Source organism: Mus caroli, unplaced genomic scaffold (assembly GCF_978045245.1).
Source record: "Mus caroli unplaced genomic scaffold, Mus_caroli_1 scaffold_1, whole genome shotgun sequence".
NCBI lineage: Eukaryota > Metazoa > Chordata > Mammalia > Rodentia > Muridae > Mus > Mus caroli.
In genome coordinates, this window is record NW_028227256.1 from 33,035,367 (window position 1) to 33,049,682 (window position 14,316).

At 46.0% G+C, this 14,316-nt stretch overlaps 1 protein-coding gene across 2 annotated transcripts in view; it reads right to left on the reverse strand.

Annotated features, from left to right (window-relative positions):
* Positions 1-675: 675 nt before the first annotated feature.
* The window catches only part of Uggt1 (UDP-glucose glycoprotein glucosyltransferase 1), a 104,614-nt gene continuing 90,973 nt past the window's right edge, over positions 676-14,316 (reverse strand). For both annotated transcript variants that reach the window (XM_021176559.2, XM_021176550.2), the window contains 6 exons: positions 13,362-13,544; positions 9,954-10,114; positions 8,356-8,470; positions 4,873-4,989; positions 4,279-4,432; positions 676-2,552 (listed from right to left, as the gene is read on the reverse strand). In XM_021176559.2, the coding sequence (XP_021032218.1) occupies positions 2,527-2,552; positions 4,279-4,432; positions 4,873-4,989; positions 8,356-8,470; positions 9,954-10,114; positions 13,362-13,544 (756 nt within the window). In that variant the 3' untranslated portion in view covers positions 676-2,526. The remainder of the gene's footprint in view (positions 2,553-4,278; positions 4,433-4,872; positions 4,990-8,355; positions 8,471-9,953; positions 10,115-13,361; positions 13,545-14,316) is intronic.

A 14,316-nucleotide genomic window follows, 5' to 3' on the forward strand; every position in this document is an offset into this window, starting at 1 on the left:
ACCCTTCCGGGGGCACTTGACGCAGCAGCCCATTTGTGGCAGTTGCTTGGTTTGTAGAGATGATTTAATCCACAGGAAGTGAGGAAGGACCAGTAAAGGGGGGGCCTGGGCAGCTTTAGAAGGAGGCTGGGTCTAGCCTAGCCAGCATTAGCTCTGAATATGACTTATGTCAGTGTAGTGACCCACGAGGGACTAAAGGGCCATAGAAGACCCAGGCCTTCCTCTTCCTCAGAGGAGGCACACATAATTTGGTAAGAGAAGGACCCTGGCCACCGGGCCAGCATCTCAGAGCACTGACTATTCCTGCTCAACACTCCAGGCTCCCAGGATACTGGGAAGATGGCTTCTGCTCACAGTCGGGCGCAGCAGCCCTGAGAGCTCAATCCAGGGTGGACATGAAGCCTGAGCAAAGGCTGGCTCTTAAGCTAACTTTTAGATTTGAAAATGGGGGGAAAATTACTTGATATATGTGTGGTAATTTTTTTTATTTTTGAAATTCATGTTGTAATACACACTGTATCAATAAATGTCAAGTGCTAGTTAAGCTAAGAAGCTATGGAACATGTTTGTCTCAACGTATCCTCCATGGCCCTTTGTCTGGGGATGTGTGCCCCTTCCCTGACTTTATGACAAATGACAAAACACTTTGATAATCCAAGAGTCAAAATGCATCGCTTGAAACAGCTGGGAAGTACTTTATTCCCAGACGCCTTTCCAAGGTCAGAGGACTCGCTACAGCCTGTCCTTGCTACCCAGCGCCTGCAGAGGGGGAGGGAGAGGGGGAGGGAGAGGACTCTGCTGACTGACTGATGGTAGCAGCCCCCAGCTGGTTTCTGGGGTGTCGTGAGCACCAAGCTAAACGATGTTGTTTTTAGTGCTGCTCTTGGTTCTCTTATGTGGACTCCTCACCTGAGGGGACACTTGTGCTCTGCCCAGGACTCTCAGCGGGGAGCTCCAGCTGACGGAGGTAAGGGGGTTAATGCTGGTTCTCTGAATTCCCAATCCATTTTTCTGTCTCTACTTATTACTTAACAATTGCCCACTGAAATCCCCAACCATGGCTCCTGTAGGTCATTCTTCCTTGGTAACACACATATTACCTAGCTTGGACAGGCAAGAACTTAGTTACCCACAGTACTCATTCCTCATAGTCAGTCTTTTTTTTTTGGGGGGGGGGGGTGGCGCTGGGGAGATGCAGTACCAGACAGAAGGCAAGGCCTTGGGCTTGCTAGCACTCTGTCTGCCACTGAGCCACACCCTGTGCCCAGCAACACTAACTCTCTGCTGTAGATCCCTGAGTCCTGGGCAGAGATGACACCACACACCCACACCTGTCCAGCCAGGCTAACAACACGTGGAAGGCTCCTCAGCCCAGGCTGCTCCTGAGGTGATGCTGGGCTGTGGTTGTGAACATAAAGCAATGAAGGGTGCTGCTTCAGACAGCAGCAGTACCTTAGAACTGGACCAGACCTTGGCAAGTCTCGAAAGCCAAAGGGGAGCCTCAGAGCCAAAGCACAAGGGAAAGACAGAGTGTAGGAAAGCGAGTTCCAGAGACAGAGTCATTCCTGGTCACAGGTCTGAGAGCATTTGGGGGAAAAACACCCAAAGTCATCCCCTCCTGGGTCTGAGAGAAAACTCTACAAGGGAAAGGGCAGGCAGTATGGTGCATCCAGACGGAGGCTGAGCACGCTGAGAGCGGTCACCGAGCGACTCAGGACGCCTGTGCCCAGCCAGGAAACTGATAACCAACAGCTTTTTAGAAAGTAAGAAGAAAAAGCACACATTTTCATAAATAGAAAAATTGTTTACAAAACAATTACCTGGACAGTTCACTGGGTACTAGACTGAAGAGAACGGCCCATGTTTTTGTCTTCCATCGAACACCCCAACACTCTCCGCTACCTGCCGTTTCTTCCAGCCTTATCCACACCACCCCGGTTCTCCTGAAGACTGATTTGCTTAGCAACTGCACTGAGCCAACCCTGAAGACACATGATTATTGGTTGGGCTCCATTAAACAACGAGCCTAGTGCTTGGGAAGGGGGGTGGGGAGGGGAAGAGACATGAGAAGCATGTTGGCGTAGACCTTGAGGCGTGGATGAAGCATCTGCCGGCCTGACCTGGTACAGGGTGGGCATCTGCACTGCAGCAAGGGCTGCAGGTAAACTGAGGTAAGGAAGAACATGGTGACCTTTCTGCCCAGCTTCTGGGCCAGCACAGCAGTGTGTGCTCTGGGCCGTGGGCACCGAAGGACTGGGCTTCTTGCAGTTGCTGCCGGCATTTCTCCCTCTGGTGAGAAAAAGAGTCCCAGAAGACCAGCCACTTGTCTTCCTCTGAGGTACAAATCCAACAGAGCCTTAGCCCCAAGGATCTAGCACCCACTGGGGTGCAGTAGTCTAAATCAATGCTCAGATCAATAGGTGTGGTACACCTGCCCAATCCGTTCATCAGCAGTCGTATGGAAAGATCAGAGAAAACAGCAGTTAGTACAAACTGTCAAGGTGGGTTCCCATCTTCCTCCAGAGATCACAATTCCTCATGCTTCTGAGAGCCTGGGGAAAGAACAACAGAGCGTGAGACTTAAGTCATAAAACAGTGTGTGGCACTGCCCCCAGCACAGCACTGTAGCTTCAGATGGTCTGTAGAAGCTCGGTGTTTGCTATTTCTGTATTAAGGGTTGAAAGCGAACCTAAGAGAAGAAGACATTTTTAGCTCTAAGAACTGACACGCCCTTGGGCTATACACGGCCTCCAGCAGGGCAGCACTGGCTCTCGGGGTCTCCAGCAGGGCAGCGCTGGCTCTGGGCCACACACTGCTGTGTGCAGAGATCTTCTGCACTTACACGTTCTTTCTGTGAGCCAGGGCAGCTGTTCTTTGATCCTTAAACTGTTTTAAGGTTGCTGATTGATACGTAACAGTAAAGTACGTCTCTCCGTGTGTATTGCTTTTCCCGGAGTTATCTAAGATGCAGTCTCAGCAGAGGCATTCTTGCACAATGCACTTGTACTTTACCATGACTGTGTGCACATGCTATGGTGCACATGCGTGCTCACAGCAGCTCTGTGGAGTGAGTTCTCTCCTTCGCTCTGACAAGAGACGTGGGAATGAGGACTTGTGTCATGAAGCAAGCACTTGTCCTGCTGAGCCACCTCTCTGGCCCATTGGTGCAGCATTTTAAAGGCTCCTTGTAAGAGACCTGCTGCTTTTAAAGCAAGGCTTTCCAGACACATGGACAACTTCGGCAAGGCTCATCCCTGTCCCCTAATGCATGGCACTACCACTCCATCTGCATTTTTTGATATATCAGATATTAATGGTGACTCTAATTTCATCACTGTATCCTTATTCCTCATATATGGCTCTTCTTTTGAATAGTCTGTTCATATTCTTTGTCCATTTATCTATAATGAATTTAACTTCTTAAAACAGTATTTATTTTCATTATTTTATGTGTATGGGCATTTTGCCCTTATGTCTCTGAATGTCACATGCATGCTAAGCACACAGAGGCCAGAAGAGGGCATCAGATCCCCTGGAACTGGAGTTATAGACAGTGCTTTTAAAGCTAAGCCGGCTCTCCTGCTCCAAATCTTTAGTGAGTGTGTGACTATAACCTACTAGCTATGACACTTTCTATCCTGCAGTCTCCAGAACAGACTCTCAAGTCACTCCAGGTCCCTGCACTTGCTTCTTAGGATGAGTTTAAAGGAGAAATATTTAATCGAGACTCCAATTTATTCACTGTTCTTGTAGGCTGGTCTCAAATGCACTCTGTAGGTGGAAGTGTTTAACTCCTGGTCCTCTCGATTCCCAGCCTGGCATGAGCCGTCCAGACTTTCATGGACAGACAAAGATATTAGACATTTATTTGTAAGCTTTAGTGGCTTTGAAAATAAAAAACCACAAATCGCCTAATTTGTAAGGTTACTGTAAGTATCCAGACCCCCATGGTAGGAGGAGAGCACTGGCTGCTGAAAGCCAGCTGTCCTGACGTCTACAGGCATGCGGTGGTACACATGAACACTTGTGTGCACCCTACCACACACACACACAAACACACACACACACACACATCTCTTCTTCTTCTGACTAAACAAGCAAGTGTTGCGGGGAGGTCTACAAAACTACATTGAATGTGCTATTTAGAAGACTGGCTAAAGGGCACAATGGGAAACAGACCCTGGATGAGATCAAGATCTAGGGAAATGGACCCCTCCATTGTCTCAGCAACAAATTAGTAGCCAGGACTGACTTATCCTCAGTCAGCCTTGCACTGACCTTCCTGCGTCTCCTCTGTATGCAGGGTCCCCAGCTCCTTCTCCTCTTGGAAGAGGGTCTGCAGCTGCTTGATCTCCTGGTCGTAGTCTTGCCACTCAGGGACGATCCGCACAGCAGCCTCCAGTTTGGGCTCCTTAGTCATGGGATTATTACACTGCAAACACACAAGCACACCTCAGTGGAGCTATAAGAAAGGTACACCCTATGTACAGACTGCCACAGGCCTCCAGCAGGCATGTGTGAGACTAAGTATGGGAGATCGGGATTTCAGGGCTAGCCTGGGTTACACAGTAAACCTCTCAAAACCAAAGGAAGCAAAGTTACAGGCTAAGCAGAGCCCTGTCCAGGCACAGGGGTGAAGTGGAAGACAAGGGTGACACAGCAGAAATCAACTCTGCAGACCGCTGCATGTGATCTGGCGTCCTGCGCAAGTGAGGAAGAGCCCTGCTGAAGTGACCAGGACATGCTCTGCAGCTCCAACCACAATTCAGAGAAAGCCAATTTGAACAGCACCAGCAGCCACCAGGCTCTCTGTCCCAGGGCAGGGAGGGCTACCAGGCTCTGTCAGGTCCCAGGGCAGGGAGGGCAGCTCACCAGGTCAATGGTCTTTGCCCGCTTCTTAGAGGCGTCATCACACCACGTTTCACACCAAAGCCATTCCTGAGGGAGCGATTTGATTGGCACCTGATGGATCATGTTATTGGGCAAATCCTGTTTGGTAAAGAAAATGAAACACAAGGATTTAAAACTCAGAAAGAAATTTAAATAAGCAATCAGTGTTGGCTTACAATTCACCTAGAGTGCTGGAGAGGCAGCCCAGCATTTAAGAGCATATATTGTTCTCCCAGAGGACCTGAGTTCCGTCCCCAGAAGCCATGTAACCCACATGGGCAGATCACAAACACCTGCAACTGCAACTCCAGGGATCTGATGCCCCTTTCTGGCCTCTGCAGACACCTACACACATGTGCACATACCCACACATAGGCATGTGTACACATATTCAAAACTTAGAAAACCAAACAACAATACTCCCTCAACTGGTGGCCCAAGGGGGTGACTTTGAAGTTAAGGGCATTAGCACCTCTTACAGGGAACCCAGTAGGTCCCCACCATACGGCAGCTCACAACCATCTTTATCTCCAGTGCCAGGGGGTCTGGTGCCCTTTTATGGGCTCCTCCAGCACTGGGCATGCGCGCGCGCGCGCGCACACACACACACATACACACACACACACACACACACACACACACAGGCAAACACATATACATATAAAAAGAGACAAAACCAACACAAACAAGATTCAACTACATTTCACTGCATGAAAGTAAATTCTAAAACTTCCCGTTGTTGTCTTTTGCTCTGTTGAGACTGTTGCCGACGCTGGCCTGGGACCTGTCCTCCTGCCTGGCCTCACACACCCGTGCTGAGACTCCAGAGGAGTCACCATGCAGCCTCTGCTCACTTCTGCAGGGAGAAGAGGTGGGCCTTAACACTCTATAGTTTTCCAGAGGAGAAGCACCGGCTCTCCCGCTCCCAAATGATGGAGCCCTCACAATAAAATGTTCCATTGTCCTAACACTCTGGGGAGAAAAAAAACAATATAAATAAACAGAACTGACTGACTGTGACGCTTGTAAAAATGGTATAGTGTAGTCAGCCGAGTATAGCGCCATGCACTGCAATCCCAGCACTCTGGGAGCAAAGGCAGGAGTGTTCATAGTCACTGAGTTCCAGGCCAGCGTGGCGATGTGAGATCCTGTCTGAGAACCATGACCAGGTCAGTTATGCAAGCAACAATCACTCCAGCCTTGTGCACAATGGTGGTCTGAATGAGAACAGGTCATAGGTTTGAACACTTGATCCCCAGTTGATGAAACTATTCCCATCAACCACAGAGCAGCTCACAACCGTCTGTGTGGGGACAGGTTAGGAGGTATGGCCTAGTTGGAGGAAGGGTGTCACTGGGGACAGGCTGCGACATTTCAAAAGACCTACACCATTCCTGGTATCTCTCTCCATCTCCCACTTGTAGTAAAGACGTGAGCGCTCAGCTGTTTCTGCTGCCGTGGTTTTTTTGCCCGGCCATCAAGGCCTCTAACTCTCTGAAACCATAGGTGCGGTTAAAGGCTTCATCAGTGGCCTTGGTCATAGTGTTTTATCTCAGAACTAGGAGAGAAAGAAACTGAGACAATTTCCTTCATCAAACCGTCAGCAGAATAAACCTTAGATACTGCTGAACCTGCCCTACTGCAATACAAAGAACAGAGTGTCAATTAACTTTCCACTCTGCGGGAAGATAATAATTATATATAATAGACTTTATAATATAACACATCCCTACAGCCATACATACCATGGCTCCCACTTTAGGGTCTTTATGCGATTCCTGAGTGTGCAAATAAATGACTGGGTTTCTGATTCTTGTGCCTTTTCTTTTCCTCCTGTTTGTTTTGTTCAATTCTGAATGTGTTAGCTTTTGTTTTATCTTTTTATTCTGTATTCTATTATTATCCCTCAGATGCTATTTTCTACTGAGAGACAGAAAGCAAGTGAATCCAATGTGAGGAGGGGGAGGAACGGGAAAGTGGAATCGGGATATATTATGTGAGGGGGAAAAATTTATTTTCAATAAAAGGAAAAAATAAAGAAAAGAAACAGCTGAGAGAAAACATGAACAAAAACAGTCATATGCTCAGAGGTCATGAGATGAGAGCCAGCAGGTGGGTCAAAGACCTGGCGGTGCAAACTGTCGCTGTGCATGAGACAGCTGCTAAAGATAAAGGACAGAGGATTCCAGCACAGACTGAAAACAAAAAATACTAAAATGGAAGCAAATATGTTAATTAAAATTAAGGACAAACAGAAGACTAAACTAATTAGACAGGAAACACAAAGAACAAAAGACTAAAATAATAAAATACTAAGATTGAGCTGAGTGAAGGTGGTTAGCTGCAGGAAGCTCTATAGGAAGGAAGAGATAGATGCAAATGGGGAACGGCAAATGGGGAAGGGCACAAAACTACAAAGGGAAGTGAGCAGAGGAAACACATCCCCAGGTCAGAGGAGGCCAAGAGGCTAAAAAGAAGCATGGTGCCCAGGCTAGACAGCAGGCTCAGTAGAGTCTACAGAGCGGCAAGTGGGCTGCCTCCCGCCCGCCACAGTCAGGGTGCAGGGCAGCAGTCTGCTATCAGGAGTGACATGCCTTGGTTATAGCCTTGGCTTTGTAGTGACTCCTTGATACACCCGAAAATGGATTCTTTTAATGGATGCTACATATGACAATGAACAACAACATATTTTAAGAAAGACTTTAAACAAAATGCTTAAAATACATGAGATCAAGCTGAGTATGGTGGCTCATGCCTTTAATCTCAGCACTCAGACAGAGGCTGGTGGATCTCTAGACCAGCCCTGTCTACAAAGAGAGTTCCAGGCCAACCAAGGCTACTAAGTGCTACCTGGTCTCAAAACAGCAGCTGCAGCAGCAGATTGACAGAAGATAGCTAAAACACCTAAAGCTACGACTGGGGCTGAGGAGAAGGGTGAGGGTAGGAGCCCTGGCTGCTCTGTCACAGGACCCAGAACAGCATCTAACACCGTCTGTCACTCCAGCTCAGGGTGATTGAGACTCCCTCTTCTGGTCTCTGGGAGCACTGCACATACAGTGCATAGACCTACATGCAGGCAAAACACCCATGCACATAAAGACAAATAAACAGAGCACAAACCCAAACGAAACAAACCTGTAATTTTACTTCTGAAAATGCTTGCTATTGGAAAAGTTATTCAGCAAGCCTTCCTGAAAGTTCTGACATGGAGGGCAGTCAGGGCTAGAAAATTTTACTGCTTTTTTTGTGTAACTTCTGAGCTTTTTGACAGTCTCAGAGCCTTTGGGATCAGACAAGCCTCTCTCTCTCTCTCTCTCTCTCTCTCTCTCTCTCTCTCTCTCTCTCTCACCCCCCCCCCACACACACACTTTCCATGAAGAAATATTTCAGTTCTGAGAAAGCACACAAACACTACTTCATTTTCAGACACAAATGGCATACTTGTATGTGTCAACAGTCACTTACTTGATCAAGATTTGAAAGACTGTTGGGATCCTGGCTCAGACCTTGGTACTGTCCCCTGAGTCTGTCTCCAGCAGCTATTTTCCTAAACTTCTTCAGATCCACAACATACAGCGCACTGAGCAGAGAGGAGACACTTGTTACAGACAAACCATCAATCAATGTCAACAATGAACCCAACTGAATGGTGGGAGAGGTCATGGATGGAACAGGCCAGTGTCCCTGAGAGTGGAAGATGCCGCAGAGGGCGCATACACATGGCCAAGAGGATCACACACCTACAGGCTACGGCCTGCTCTGACGGCTCACTTTGGCCAGCTTTTTATTTTGCTGTCTTACAAGGAAACTAATTTCTAAGGCAAGATTTCTAGCTAGGGGCTGGAGAGATGGCTTGGTGGTTAGGAGCACTGACTGCTCTTCCAGAGAACCTGAGTTCAATTCCCAGCAACCACATGGTGGCTCACAACCATCTGTAATGGGATCTGATGCCCTCTTCTGGTGTGTCCGAAGACAGTTACGGTGTATTCACACACATAAAATAAATATAAGAAGACAAAAAGAAATCTAACTAACTCAAAAGATCCAGTGATAAAGATCATTGAAACTGATAAATGATAACAATTTGCCACCACTATCCTGATGTCATCTTAAGATAATAGGAGAGGAGCAGGCAGGGGTACAATTCTCTCCAGCCAAGAAACAAAGTATAAAACTGAAATCACCATACGTCATCATTCATCTCTATATGTGTTCATTTTAACAAGGAGTTATTTAGGGTCCTGAAGATTGTGTCAGAGGTTAGGAGCCCTGGCTACTCTTCTAGAGGACCAAAGTTTGGTTCCCTTCATGCACACAGTGGCTCACCATCTTCTGTAAACTCCAGTTTCAGGGACTCTGACCTCTTCTGGCCTTCATGCAGGCAAGATACTCATACACATAAAGTAAGTCAATCTTTTCTTTTCTTTTTTTTTTTTTTTAAAAAAGAGGTGTTTTTTGTTTTTTGGGTTTTTTTTGTAAATGTGTATGGGTGTTTTACCTCCATCTATGCCTGTATATCACATGCAAACAGTGCCTACACAGGCCAAAAGGTGCCCTGGACCTGGGCTTATAGGCAGGTGTGAGCACCCATGTGGGTGTTGGTGCTACGGAAAAGGAACCAGTGGTCCTCATCTCAGAGAACATCTCTCCAGCTCGATAATATTTCTTGTATGTGTCCTAGCCTCCAAATCACCTTCTTCCAGAAGACTTGGAGTATCCATTTGAAGTAATAAATGCATATACTGGTATACTGGTGGTGGGTTTTGTTTGTTTGGTGTTTTTTTGTTTTTTAGACAGGGTCTCACTTTGTAGACCATGCTAGCTTTAAACTCACAGAGATCCCTGGCCTCTGTCTCCCAAGTGCTGGGATTAAAGGCATGTACCACCCAAAGGTTACGAATATGCTTGAAATAGGCAAAACAATGTATTTAATAGATTATACATCAGGACATACTCACAGGAAAACTATGAAGAACATACTGCAGTATATGCAGCTAAACAAATAAACTAAGTCGCTCTTTATATGCAGTATAAGAGGCACAAGCAGGACACCTTCTCAGTACCTGATGTGATACTTTCGTCCAGCCAAATGACTGGCCCAGTACCCTGACTTCCAGAAGCGGTAGCCATCCATCTCTCTCCTGCTGTCGCAGAAGGGCGTGTAACCATAAGGAGCACCATCCAAATTGAAATCTCTTAACTCCTTCAGATCTGTCCGTACAATCTGCAGTAAAGAAAACAAACGGTTTCTTAACCAGTGTACAGGTAGTTTCCCTGTAGCATGATCCTTCACCAGGCAGGAGGAAGGGCAGCACACTGGGTGACAGCACAGGCTCTAGAACACAAGCCGAGTTCCCCCAGTGTTGCACATAACCTGAAATGATCCCACACACTCATGTTTTTCACTGAGGGGTGCTATTCTGAAGACTGTTTGATTCAAAAGTATTGAACTGATTTTAACAGGGAAATTTCAAGACTGCCTTATTATCATGTTTAATAAGCTCCATGCTTAATATGTACAGTGAACAGGATATCAAAAAGCACACAGTTTAGTCGTGTGAAGACAGCAGCTGCACTATTAGAGAAGACCATCACTGTGGAGAAGGTATGCACTCTGCACCGACTGGCAGAGCGGTCTGCAGCATTCCTTGTCATCAGAACCAAGCGTGCCCCTGAATATCAAATACCCCCCCCCCCCATGCCAGCAACACCTGTCCTGGCTGGGCCTGGAGTCCTAGTATTCTAGAGACAGAGACAAAAGAACAATCTGGATGACAGAGAAAGGCTTTGTTTCAAAAATCAATGAATGAACTGTAATAAAATGAACAATGAAGTAGCTAACATTTGGGCAGATAGTGGACACAGTGACCAAGTAATATTAAGCATTTATTTTGTAACTTAGGTATTTATGGTAAGTGAATTAATACTAAGATATAGGAGTGCACACACTGTAGAGCTGCTGCAGACCCAGGGTCAACCCTGAATTTTGTGAGCCCTATTGGTGTATAGGGAGGCTCATGCTTCCAGCTTCTTTTGTTTGTTTGTTTGGGGTTTTTTTTTTGAATATTGCAAATAAAAAGTTTAATTTCAGAATCCAAGTTCGTCATTTATAAATATACTGAAGCATAGTCCATGCAAATTCAGACTGAGCCTGCATACAGTATTTCAACACAGCATTTTTTTTTCTAAAAGGTCAGAGGCACGTGAGTGATTTGTTTCACCCAGAATATTTAACTGATTTAAAATGAGAAAATGAAAAACTTTTTTTTAGACAACTTTTTTTTTGGCGTCTGGTAAAGAGTCTGATAGCTGATACTTCATGTTGGTATCCTTGGGACTCTATAATGTCCCAATGATGGTTGAGGCTTCCCTATAGTAGGAAAAAAAAATCTAAATGCCTAAGGCTTTTCTCATGACTGCAATAAACAAGCGCTTTCCCTGTCAATAAGCTACCTCCTCAAAGTAGAATCTGAGCGCTATCTGGTCAAACTGTGAGGGGTCAGTGCATACTTCTTATGAGATAGCTTTATTGTATAGAGATGCAAAAAGTAAATCAGAGGCACGGAGATTGGATCAACAACGCCTCCAGCTTCTGAAGAAGCTGCAGACCCAGGGTAGGGATGGACTGTCTGAGGATTACACAGTTCCACATCCTGGAGTGGCTTCCATGATAGCCATGGACCCACAACAGGAACTCAATTTGACTCTGGTTAAGACCCACAGGTATGGGAAGTTCCACAACTCAGAGAAAGCTGCAGACCCAAGCGGGACAACCACACTTGCACAAGACACACTTCCTTCCCTCAAAGGAAGGCATGAGGGAGAGATCTTGTCCCTACAAACCAGTCCCACAGAACAAATAGCACCTCAACTCGATTACAATTTAGTCCTCTCCTGAACACTGCAACCACCACCACTAAAAGACAAGAAGAGATGATTTGGATTAAAAAAAATGAAAAGTACAAAAAAAAGAAAAACTCAACCAATAAACTAACTCCAGATGTGCAAGTTCAGAGCAGAAACAAAACCAAAAGATGGTAACATGTCTCCTTCAGAGACGACTAACGCCATTACTCTGGCTCCTAAGGAAAATGGCTTGGAAGAACTTGCAGCCAGAGAACTTAAAAGAATAATTATAACTGTGTTCAACAACTTAAAAGCATGAGTATATCCTGAGAGCAAAACAAAACAAGAGCTGGATGAATACAGAAATCAACCCATGATATAAAAATTAAATTCGAGAGAAAAAAAAAAAAACTGAAGAAAAACCAAACAGAGATGATGCTGGAAAGAAAAATTCAGGTAGCCAAATTAAAGCTCAGTTGGAAAGCTCGTACACAGAATGAATCATGTGAAAAACAGAGTATCAGGGCAGGAGGACAAGGGATTCGAATCATACAGAGAAGGGCAACAAGAAGCGGCTGGAGGAGAGGGCATGGGCACATGGAAGAGAGGTGGGACACCATGGACAGACCAAACTACTGAATCTTCTCATTTTAGCAGGTAAGAAGCCTACTCCAAAGGCACAGAACAGACAGTATTTTAAATAAAATTATAAAAGAAAATTTCCCAAATCTAGAGAAAAAGGTGTGTGTGTAAACAGCGCACAGAGTAGGAGAAAAGCGCTGGCACTAGTGCAGTAGGATGACTATTATGGGATGACGAGTGGCTTTTGATTGGATCTGAGGCTTGCTCCACAGGAGGGAAACTTCATGCCTAGTATTGAAATCATGGCCAAAAGCCCAGGACTGCGGAGGTCCTGGCCACAGAGCAGAAGCTGCTATTTTATTTTCTGAAATAGTGATACTCTCAAGGTACCTTCTGAATAATCATGTTAAGACCTTCTGATTACTTCTGACCCGCGCTGCCCTCAGCCCTGGTCAGAGAAGCTTCTTGGTGCAGTGTGAAGCAGAGACACAAACTAGTCAAAACAAAAAGAGGAAGAGACTGATGCTCAGGGCTGAATGGGGATCTGCATCCCAAGCCTCGGGGAACACTGAGGACAATGAGCGGGGAAGGATGGGGAGGAATGCTGTGGAATGCTGTGACATGACTGCTCATCTCATCTCACTCCTAAACTCAGAGCAGCTGTGGGCACCTAAACAAGACCATCCAAGACCAACCAGGCGCTGTGCAGATGACTGGACCCCCGTTACCGAGGCATCACTGGCAGTGGAGACTCTCCGGGAAGGAGATTCATAAGCACCAATAGGATCCCACGCTCCAGTGGATGGCTCTGTGCCCATGCGCCCACAGGCTGCTCCAACTGGACGCAGTGGGTTATTCATTGTATCGTATACAAGCATAAAGCTCTCAAAAAAACTTTTACAGAAAAGGAGATGTGTTGATGAAACTTAAATATAAAAGGTGATGACATCTGGGTGATCTCTTCTCATGTTCCTGAACTACTGATGCAAACACAGGTGCTCTGCCATCTGAGACTCACGTTACCCGCGCCTGAGCGAGCTCACCTGATCAGCATCCACAAAGAGGAACTTGTCAACAACCAGCGGGAAAAGCACATCCAGAAAGAGGATTTTGTAGCCCCAGATGATTCGCTGCTTCTCCGTCTGCTGGTGAAGCCATCGCGGCCATTTGTACTGAACAAGCTCATACTGGAAATTGTATTTTTTGGCCATGTAAGGTATAAATTCCTAGTTTTAGACACAGGGAAAAACAATCATTCACTCTAATTAAAAAGACTGACTCCTTACTGTAAGTTAGTCAATATTACAGTACAACTAAAACACTCGCACTGAAACAAGGTCTAGAACAATCTGGTTTAGTTCACCTGACTCAACGTAAGACACATCTAAACTCTGGTCCAATCCCTACTTTTTTTTTTAATTAGGTATTTATTTCATTTACATTTCCAATGCTATCCCAAAAGTCCCCCACACACTCCCCCGCCCACTCCCCCACCCACCCACTCCCACTTCTTGGCCCTGGCGTTCCCCTGTACTGGGGCATATAAAGTTTGCACGACCAATGGGCCTCTCTTTCCACTGATGGCCGACTAGGCTATCTTCTGATACATATGCAGCTAGAGACACGAGCTCCGGTGGGTACTGGTTAGTTCATATTGTTGTTCTACCTATAGGGTTGTAGATCCCTTTAGCTCCTTGGGTACTTTCTCTAGCTCCTCCATTGGGGGCCCTGTGATCCATCCAATAGCTGACTGTGAGCATCCACTTCTGTGTTTGTTAGGCCCCAGCCTAGTCTCACAAGAGACAGCTATATCAGCAAAATCTTGCTTGTGTATGCAATGGTGTCAGCGTTTGGAGGCTGATTATGAGATTTGATGACATCTACTCACCACAAGAAATGAAGGCAATCTACAGGTGAAGGCTTTTAGATTTACAACTTTATATAACTTGTGCATGTGTGTGTATAAGGCACACAAGCTCCAGGTTTACTTATCTACAT